This window comes from Eriocheir sinensis, chromosome 9 (assembly GCF_024679095.1).
Source record: "Eriocheir sinensis breed Jianghai 21 chromosome 9, ASM2467909v1, whole genome shotgun sequence".
Classification (NCBI taxonomy): Eukaryota; Metazoa; Arthropoda; class Malacostraca; order Decapoda; family Varunidae; genus Eriocheir; species Eriocheir sinensis.
Window position 1 is genome coordinate 17,236,381 of NC_066517.1, and position 10,219 is coordinate 17,246,599.

Here is a 10,219-nt window from a genome sequence, read left to right on the forward strand (position 1 = left end):
TTCAGTAAGACAGGAGGCAAACCATAGTGTTTATCTACCAACAGATTGAATATTAATCTGTATAAACTATTAGGGTGTCTAAATATCATCAGTTGGGCCTAAACGTTAGAAATCATTTTGTGCAAAACTTGCTAATTATGCAGAGAGAGAGGAAATTACATACATCTTATAACTCTATATAGAAATTTATTTGTACAATATAATACAACACATTAAGTAAATAAAAAGTTACGTATTTCTGTTGACTACTCGGGAAGTGAGCGTGTGTTGAGTCCCTGCTGCCGTAACATAATACTGAGCAAGAGTTGTGAGAAGGAGGAAGGAATGGGTCGGCGGGGCGGGGCGAGGATGACAGGGGTGGGAATGGTGTGAGTGGAGGCAAGGCGAGGTCAGTTGCAGGTGTGGACGTCGTGCCACACAGCGCAGGTCTGGCAGGTGACGTAGCAGCACCAATGGTACTTGCAGTGGCAGCGGTGGCGGGTGCGGAGGGTGTGGGAGGTGAAGCCCCGGCCACAGCACATCACGCCACACCCGTCCACACCCTCAGAGCTGGCGTTGCATCGTCTGGGGAGGAGACGTAACAATAGTAATGACTTTATGTTTACTTGTTTACATGGGTGTTATCCATACAGAAAGTTGGATACAGCAAGAAAGAAAGAAAAAAAATTGTTACTTAATGTCACAGTATTTGAAGTCCGAGGGTCAAACGAAGCCTGTAAAGCTAGTTGTTTCATACAGATTGATACTTAGCCTGGTCAGGTAAAAGAGTCTGCTGAAGATTTCCCCTTGAAAGGAAAAGCTTAAAGATAAGCTTGATTATTTTATAAAGCCAATCATATTATGTTCTACCACAACCTATCCTCAGATTGCTTGAAGTTCCAGAGCTGTACAAGACATGAGTGTTTGTGTTTCTGTGTTGAGTTTTATTGGGTTGTTAATTGGTGTAGTAGGGAAGACCAGTGCTGCATCTGAAGCTGGTAAGTTGTGTAGGTGCCTTACCTCTCTCACCGGTAAATATCATTGATTAGAGCATGTGTAATGACTAATGATATTTACCGTTGGGAGAAGCAAGGGACCAACATAACTCAACATGCTTTATAAGCATGTGTTAAGGGTAAGCCTCCACAGCAGAACAGGCATTGCATCTAGTGCTGTAGTGAGGTAGGAGATTGCTTGCCACCTCTTGCTTTCAGTTGCAGCCACTGGATAGCTCCGGGGAAAAGAAAGCAGAGTGTGTAAGTCCTTCATGCTGGTACACAGCCTCTTCCTTGTCAAGACCTTCAAAGTGCCTCTTTATGGCACCCTTGGTAAAAGGGACCTTGTGGTCCCAGGCTGTGTCTCTGGAGGATCTTGAAGCAGGATGGAGCCCCAGAGGTGTTGTGTACATGGCCCACCAACATGTGGACATGACCTGCCACTGCACCAATCTAATCTGGCTTTGGGGGGCTTGTAGCAATGGTAGGCAATCCACTCAGGAGAGGGACAACTCTGACTGCAAACCTTGGAGGTGAGGCTCATTAGCCATGGTAGGCAGTCCACCTAGGCCCTCGGCCAAAAACTATGGATGCATGTCAGGAAGGGTAGCCGAGACAAAAAAAAGTTACCTACAAAGATGATCGTCGACAACATTGTATCATCAACCATCTAACCTCATAATAGATTATGTGAAAATCTGACATTAAGCAGGACAATGATGATGATAAGCATACGTGAGGCAAAGTCTTAGGGATGATCTTGCTTAGTGAAAAGTTATTTCTTTCCACTTTCTTTATGGTTGGTAAAGAAATTATGCATAATGGAGGAGGAGGATTTTATGTATGGCCATTTCTTACCAAAGAGTGACTGGGTAAGACGAAAGACCACTCTATCTTTGGGTAGGGACAAGAGAGATCTCAACAACATCAATAATACTTTTATTTTTTATGTGAAGCAGATTGTGAACCGGACCTTTTGTGTGTGTGTGTATGTAAGAGAGAGTCTGTATGTCTTCATGCATGCTGGACCCCACTTACACCATTAATATAGCAAATTAGGGCCAGCACGGGGAACTCAGGTGACAAGTTTTTATGGCAGAGAAGTATCATGCTAATCAGTTACAATTGCAGTGCTGGGCAAAGCCAACTGCATTAACTTATTCCCCTTATTATAGTGTATCAAATCGAGTCATCAGTAATGCGGGGCTGGTGAGGGGTGACCAGTTGTGATACAAATAGAGGAGAATGGAGCAAGGGGACAGCCAAAGAAAATTAGCATTTGCAAAGATAAGAGACAGTTGGGGAAAAAGTGCCTTGGCTGGAACCCTGACTGCTTACCCTCTCATTGTGAAAGTCGGTTATCATTATCGAGGAGGATGAAGCTAAGAGGGCTGGAAATAACAACGATCTATTGAGAGAAAGTAATAAAGTATCAACCTTATCCCTCTACTCAGACAACCACCCACGTAAAAACTACATAATGGGTGTGCATGTAATGGGTGGTGTTTTCAGGGCTCTGACAAGGAGAAAACAACTGTGCATCATGAGGTGAGGATAAAAAAGGAAAAGTTAAAAAAAAGATAATGCACAACTGAATCATGATATCTTAGCAAAGTGAACTGGGTGGTTGATAGCTGGATGGGTGAGGCAGACAGGCATGCATGGTTAAAGTGGGTGAGTGGAATAGGCTTGAGGACATGAATGGGTGAGTGGGGTATCGAGTGACAGACATGTACGTATATATTGAGAGTGGAAAGGTGAGATGGAGGTGTGGAGTGCTTCATTTGGTAGTAGTTTAGTGTCATTTGCTCTTAATTCATTGCCTGTTACCATACTGTATTATTATGTAGAGTGGTGAACATGTACTTATTGTGGGTGACTAGGTGTGGTGGGGATGTGGAAGGCTTGAATCAGTAGTAGGTTAGTGTCATTTGCCTTCATTCACTGTCTGTTACCATTCAATATCGTTATGCACAGTGGCGGACATGCCCTTGTTGTGGGTGAATAAGTGTGGTGGGGATGTGGAAGGCTTGAATCAGTAGTAGGTTAGTGTCACTTGCCTTCATTCACTGTCTATTACCATACCATATTGCACTAAAGGTAGGATCCCTTGTATTGTGGTCAACTGTGTACTTTGCTGTAAAAAAAAAAAGGGGGGTGGGGGGGGGGTACACCGGCCTAAAGTATAAGATCAGTGTGCATCCATGAATATTAAGTGCTTGGGAAGTAAGCTGTTGTTCTTTAAATCTGTGGGTATCGTGTGTTTAGATTTTATTTTTAGTCTAATGTATGACTGCCTAATGATATGACCCGTGTGCAGGGGCCAGCAACGCTTACATTTATTTTTTAGAGGTTAAGTTTTTCCCCGTTGGCGTTGCGTGCGTGTGGATGTAAATGAGGCAAAACTAGAGCCAAAAAACTCTCAGATGCGTAGACTGAGGCGCGGTTAGCATTATCATCAGATTGTTATTTCGAAAAAAATTGTGTAGGAAATTTCTGCATAATGTTTGAGAGATAATTAGGTGTGTGTGTGTGTTGGGTGTGGGGGGTAGGGGGGTAGCAGGTCAATATATTTTAAAATGATGGGTTTGAGCAGTCTGTGAAGTCTCAAGTTTTCTGTATAGGTTCGGCTTCAAAACTATATTGATGCAGTGGTTAAGTATGTTCTCATGCCTATCTCTGGTTGGCATAATTATTTTCGTTCAGTAACTTTCTAGCCGTATAGACATCCTTCGAACATTCACTAATTTTGATGTCTTCAGTTAATTTTCGTTGCCTGTTGCGCCGGTAGGCATCTTCCTGGTGGGGCCTGATGGTCGGCCCAAGGCTTCTTCCAGGTGGGGCCTGTTGGTCGGCCCAGCCCGTTCTGGCGCAGGCGAGTGTTTATAGTGGCGCCATCTTGCATTGCGTCTGATTGACTATACAGCACTCTCCCCTGCAGCCTTGGTACACAAAACTTGATTCCTGTTCCCTCGCATATTTTCTCCAGTTTTCTTATCTGAGACGTTACCGGCACGTCAGCTCCTTCATCCCTCTTGGTGGTGCATCCTTGTGACGGCATGCCTTCCTCGGGTACTCTAACATTATTAATTCGTCTCGTATTTATTTATTTGATTTCGCTTTCGTCTGTTGTATTTTGTGTTCGTGGGTAACCAATTCAGATAAACTCTTAGGTGACAAGATGATAACTTTATGCGCTTTGAAGCTGACAAACGGCCAGGCAAAGATGACTTGTTAGTAGTGCAATCCCAAACAGGAAATTTCATCGCTTTACGCCACCAGAAGTAATATATGAAGGTCTATTTACATTCTATAAGGCAGTTTACATGTCGCCCCCGCAAGAAAGGGCCATAATCCTCAACCATATGGACGAGAGCCTTTGTGGGCCTCTGAGATACGAGTGACAAGAACCTAATTATCCCCTTTGTCTCAAGCCTTGCGTGTCCCGCCCTTAGAGTGAAGCGCCGCCGTAAAGCACTCCGACTAAGGTGAAAATTGAGGTTCTTCGTGAAAAGCCGCCGTGATTGAGCCGCTAGTTATCCTCATGCGTTTCTTCTTTGTTCTTTTTGCTGTTTTTTTTCATGTTTTTTCCTTTTGTTCTCTTTCTTCTTTTTTTCCTTCTCGTCATCCTCTTCCTCCTCCTACTCTTCTCCTCCTCCGCCTCCTCACCCCTCTCGTCCTCCTAGTTATCCTCATGCGTTTCTTCTTTGTTCTTTTTGCTGTTTTTTTTTCATGTTTTGCTCTTGTTCTCTTTCTTCTTTTCTTCCTTCTCGTCAAACTCTTCCTCCTCCTACTCTTCTCCCTTCTCCGCCTCCTCACCCCTCTCGCCCTCCTAGTTATCCTTATGCGTTTCTCCTTTGTTCTTTTTGCTGTTTTTTTTCATGTTTTGCTCTTGTTCTCTTTCTTCTTTTCTTCCTTCTCGTCAAACTCTTCCTCCTCCTACTCTTCTCCTCCTCCGCCTCCTCACCCCTCTCGTCCTCCTAGTTATCCTCATGCGTTTCTTTGTTATTTTTGCTGGGGTTTTTTCATGTTCTTTGCTCTTGTTCTCTTTCTTCTTTTCTTCCTTCTCGTCATCCTCTTCCTCCTCCTACTATTCTCCTCCTCCGCCTCCTCACCCCTCTCGTCCTCCAAGTTATCCTCATGCGTTTCTCCTTTGTTCTTTTTGCTGTTTTTTTTCATGTTCTTGTCTTCTTTTCTTCCTTCTCGTCAAACTCTTCCTCCTCCTACTCTTCTCCTTCTCCACCTCTCCACCCCTCCTCTCCTCTAGTTATCCTCATGCGTTTCTCCTTTGTTCTTTTTGCTGTTTTTTTTCATGTTCTTTGCTCTTGTTCTCTTTCTTCTTTTCTTCCTTCTCGTCATCCTCTTCCTCCTCCTTCTCTTCTCCTCCTCCGCCTCCTCACCCCTCTCGTCCTCCAAGTTTTTGCTGTTTCATGTTCTTTGCTCTAGTTCTCTTTCTTCTTTTCTTTCCTTCTCGTCATCCTCTTTCTCCTCCTGCTCTTCCCCCTCCTCCGCCTCCTCTCCCCTCTCGTCTTCCTTTGTACGGGCTCGCTGCCGATCTGACGTACGGGCAGAGGAAGGTTAAGTAAGGTTGATGGACGTTGAGGATGGCCGAGAGCGTGCTGGGGTTGGGGTATAAGAAGGAGGGGGGGAGAGTGGTCTGGCTCGGGGGGAGGGCGGCCTGGCTCGGGGGAACGCCTGCCGCTTAGGATAATTTTCACTGATTACGCTCGCGAGGGACAAAGGCAGAGCAGTCGTTGTATGTCTTGACACGAGCACGCCCTGTCACCTGGTTTGTGGGTACACGTTGTTTATGTGTGTGTGTGTGTGTTGGGAATGGTGGTGGTGGTGGTGGTGCTACTACTACTACTACTACTACTACTACTACTACTACTACTACTACTACTACTACTACTACTACTATGCTGCTCTGTAAACCACAATTTTCACTACTACTACTACTACTACTACTACTATAATACTGTTGCTACTATTACTTCTACCAGTATGGAAGCTTATTGTTTTAGTTATCATTGTTTAGCACACACACACACACACACACACACACACACACACACCAGTTGGGAGAAACAAGTTAATCCGGAATTCGCAAACGTGATAATGAAGGTGGTGATGATTAGTCATGCCACTGCTACCTGCCACCACCACAGCTACTACTACTACTACTACTACTGCTGCTGATAATTGGAATTCTGGTTTGATTGTTGCTACTATTATTATTATTATTATATTTCACTTTTTACGTTAAATATTAGATAAATTTCCTGCTGAACGGTCCAAAGAAATGACAGAGTATGACGTAATCTGTTTTGGTTTCATTTTGGGGAGAGAGAGAGAGAGAGAGAGAGAGAGAGAGAGAGAGAGAGAGAGAGAGAGAGAGAGAGAGAGAAGAAATAAGTGATCCCTTGTAATTAACACTTTATATTCTTCCTTCCTCCTCCTCTCCTCTTCTTCACCTCCTCCTCCTCCTCCTCCTCCTCCTTCCCGTCTGTCAGTCTCCATAATACTATACCTGCGGAAGTGAGACTTGAGCAACCTAACATTAGCTATCTTAAATTTCGAAAGTCTGGATAATGAGTGATGAGTGGTGGGGGACGGCAGTGGGGTGGAGGGGGGAAAACAGGAATCGGGAGAAGTTTGAGAGAGAGAGAGAGAGAGAGAGAGAGAGAGAGAGAGAGAGAGAGAGAGAGAGAGAGAGAGAGAGAGAGAGAATGTGATGATAGAGTGATCAAGCGGAAAAATAAAACAAAGATAAGGAGGGAGAGAGATGAGAGTCGACTTGAACATAAGGAAGAGATGATGAAGGAAAAGAAGAAAGAGAGGAAGATGGAGAACAATAGGAGGAGGAGGAGGAGAGTTTAATTCCCTGCTGTTTCTTTTCATGTTCTTTTCTCTTGTTCCCTTTCTTCTTTTCTTCCTTCTCGTCATCCTCTTTCTCCTCCTCCTGGTCATTCTCTTTCCTCCTCATCATCATAATCGTTATTAATTCTCCTTCTCTCCATTTTTTTTCTCTTCCTCGTCATTCTCTTTTTCCTCGTAAGTTGTTCGTTTTCTGCTCCAAGGTTTGCGGGAAGGTTGTTTCAGCACCGGATGACTCGGTGCGAAGGAAAAAATGCCCTTCCAACATCTGTACTTGCTCGACTCACTTGATTCGTTTGACTTTTGTTGTTATTGGCGTAGTTTGGACCTAAAAAAAACTTTGTGATTAATGAGGTATTTTCAGTCAGGTGCAAATAACATGGAGGAGGAGGAGGAGGAGGAGGAGTGAATGCAAGAATTTCTATTATACCACAGCGAAGTATAACCCTCTTCCTCCTCCTCCTCTTCAGCCTTTACCCACTGTCTTCCTCCTGTTCTCCCTCTTCCTTCAGTCACCGTCTTTCATCACCATCTTCCTCTTATTCTCCCTTTAGCTACAATCCTCCTCCTCTTCCTCCACCACCACCACCACCGCCACCACCACGCAATATTATAGATTAAATAGCCCGAATCATACACTGATACGCCGAGGCCTGTGGTTACCGCCGTCGTCAGGAAGACCTTTATATAACGTCTAATAAGGGAGTTTAGGCTTTGATACTGCGTTGAGGTGTTATTGAAACGTCCTAATGAACAGGTGTATCGGGAGGTGAGACTTGCGAGCGTCATTGATCCATTTACTGTTTATTGTGGGATGGGGCATGAAATGTTTAGTGTGTGTGTGTGTGTGTGTGTGTGTGTGTGTGTGTTGTAATTTGTCTTTTTCCCGTCGTCTGCTCTCGCTAACAAATTGAGTAGGTATGTAGTTGAGGCAAATGCAAGGGAAATCTTTAAATGGAGTTGAGATGCATTTAAGAAGGTGAAGGGAATTTGGTGAATAGCCCATCTCTAGGAGCTACCTTGTGTAAAAGTCTGGCCTTTTGTAGTCTCCGTATATCGTTGTAGGTATATCTTTGTGTTTTGATTCCCCAGCGTAACGTACCTACTCTTCCTCCGTTTATTGATTTATTCTCTCGTTCAGTATGTTTTGTTGCTGAACTCTTTTGTCGCTTTTCTCACCTTCTAATGTGTTATGTCAAGTCGAGGATGCTGCCTATCGTATCATAACATCATGGCGTGTTAGCCTCGTAAATACAATGGACAAGACAGAAGACGAACACGTACCTTCCTCTGGTGCCGACGGAGCCAACGCGGGGCTCGGGGTGGCAGTAGTCGGGGGATTTCTTGACGTAGATGAGGTCGTCGCGGGAGAAGCGGGAGACGGCGGGGCTGGCGGGCAGGAGGCGAAGGCGCGGGCCCGCAGACACGGCGCGCACCTCCACCCCGGAGAGGTAGCGTCGGTAGAGCCGCTCCCCCGCCTGTAGGTGAAGGAAAGTCCGGGTTGATGTGTCGGGGTGGGCGTGTTGTCTGGTGGCTTTTTCTTTCTTTTCGTTCTTTCTTTGCCGTTCTCTCTCTCTCTCTCTCTCTCTCTCTCTCTCTCTCTCTCTCTCTCTCTCTCTCTCTCTCTCCTGTTTTAATTTTGTTCTCCAGTTCTTTTGATTTCCTTTGTTTGCGTATTTCGAGGACTCGGCATTCCGTATCTTTTCCCTTTCGAAAAGCTTAATTGAGAAGAAAAATAACTGTGCTTTATTTTTTTCATTTTTTGGTAGTGGTTTTTTTTCCGTCTATGAATACCATCGAAGAGCAAATGTAGGGTACTCTACTTCCTTTATTAAATTTTACTTTCATCCGAGGTACATTATCCGTAATGACGTGTTTATACCGCGGCTGCTCTTCACTTATGCGTTAATCAAAGATAAATTCCCATGTTTAAGCAGCCGTAGATTCTCCTGGATCCTATATAATTTTATCCCAAGTCATATATTTAGTAAATGCAGTAGCGAAAGTCCTGTCTATTCGACCCTGTTGGTGCAAGATGAAAAACTATCCTTCGCATATGCTAATGGGTGCATGTCAGGTGCTACGTAGCTGGGGGGAGGAGGCTGTAGATTGGTAGCAGATATTTACCTGATGATGCAGATAGTTGGTGCTAATCTCGATGTTGTTGGGGGCATGGAGTGCGTGTGGACACCTGTGCCTCCAAAGGGTTAGGTACTGGTTCTCTTAGCTTGTTAGTTGGTTAGTATATCTTAGTTTGTTTGGTAGGCTGTTGGTAGGGCAGTAGGTTAGGTAGGTGGGTTGGTAAGTAGCTGCGTAGATATTAGTGAGCTTGTTAAGCTCACTAGCCTTGGAGGTTAGTTGTTTGTGAGTCGTCCAGCCGAGGGAGTGGCGTACCGCGGCACAGCACCAGCAGGGCGCCTCCCGTACTCTAAAGACTACTGCATTGTTATCAATCAGCCTAAACTTCAATTTCAAATTCAGTCAAGCGGAACGTCTAAGATTAGCGTCAATCAGGCAAGCGAGACAGGTCATTATTGTGGAGTGTCCACCAGACGGTTCAGGATGAGGCTGCCCACCACCACCACTCAAAGTCAACAGCCAAAAACACCATGCTCCAGTACGAGTACTACGTAAAGTAAATTTGAAGGACCAATTTGTTGCCTTGTGAAGGAGCTGCTCCAGCAGACGTGCCTGAGGCACCACGTGTAGTAAGTTGTTTTCTCGTACCCAGGCTCCGGGACGCTTTAGTATTTAAAGGGACTGGTAGTCCCGGCGGCCAGATTTTTACTTCTTCCAAACTGCCAACTCGCCCGTTTGTCAATTCTGTCTTTTTTCGGACAACATCGCCTGCAAGCTGAGAAGGGAGGCTCAGTGAAGAGTCTTTTGTGTATAACTCACGGGAGGGGAGGGGGGAGGCGAGGGGGGTTGGGTTCCCTCCGCAGGAGGGAGGTGAGTTTAATTTTATCATATGTATTGTATATAATCTACCGGGGACGGGCGGGAGCAAAGCCCCCGTAGGAGGTAAAGTTAGTTGTATTTATTTTCACCTTCCACGTGTCTCGCGGGGCGCAGGCGAGAAGGGCGGGGCGTTTGCCATGCGAAAAAATGGCAGCGATGTCCAAGTTGGCAGAGTTAGAATTAAGAAAAAAATCTCGCGACCTGGCATATTCTGGCAGAGGGAGATTTAAAAAAAAGAAAAGTGACTCCTGGAAATTCAGTTACCCCCTGGGGCTCCATTTCTCCGCAGTAGCAGCCGAGGTTGATGGTGCTGTGCCGCTGATCCCGGGCCGCGCCAACACTTTCGAAAACAATCCCTGAACGCCGGGCCGCCCCACCTGCGCCTCTTATTTGCTTTATACTTGTTGACT

General features: G+C 45.2%; 1 protein-coding gene across 1 annotated transcript in view; it reads right to left on the reverse strand.

Annotated features, from left to right (window-relative positions):
• Positions 1-173: 173 nt before the first annotated feature.
• Positions 174-10,219, reverse strand: part of LOC126996039 (protein Wnt-11b-2-like) — a 70,510-nt gene continuing 60,464 nt past the window's right edge. The window contains exons 6-7 of the mRNA XM_050856041.1: positions 8,136-8,329; positions 174-564 (exon numbers count right to left, since the gene is read on the reverse strand). Of these exons, the coding sequence (XP_050711998.1) occupies positions 390-564; positions 8,136-8,329 (369 nt within the window). The 3' untranslated portion in view covers positions 174-389. The remainder of the gene's footprint in view (positions 565-8,135; positions 8,330-10,219) is intronic.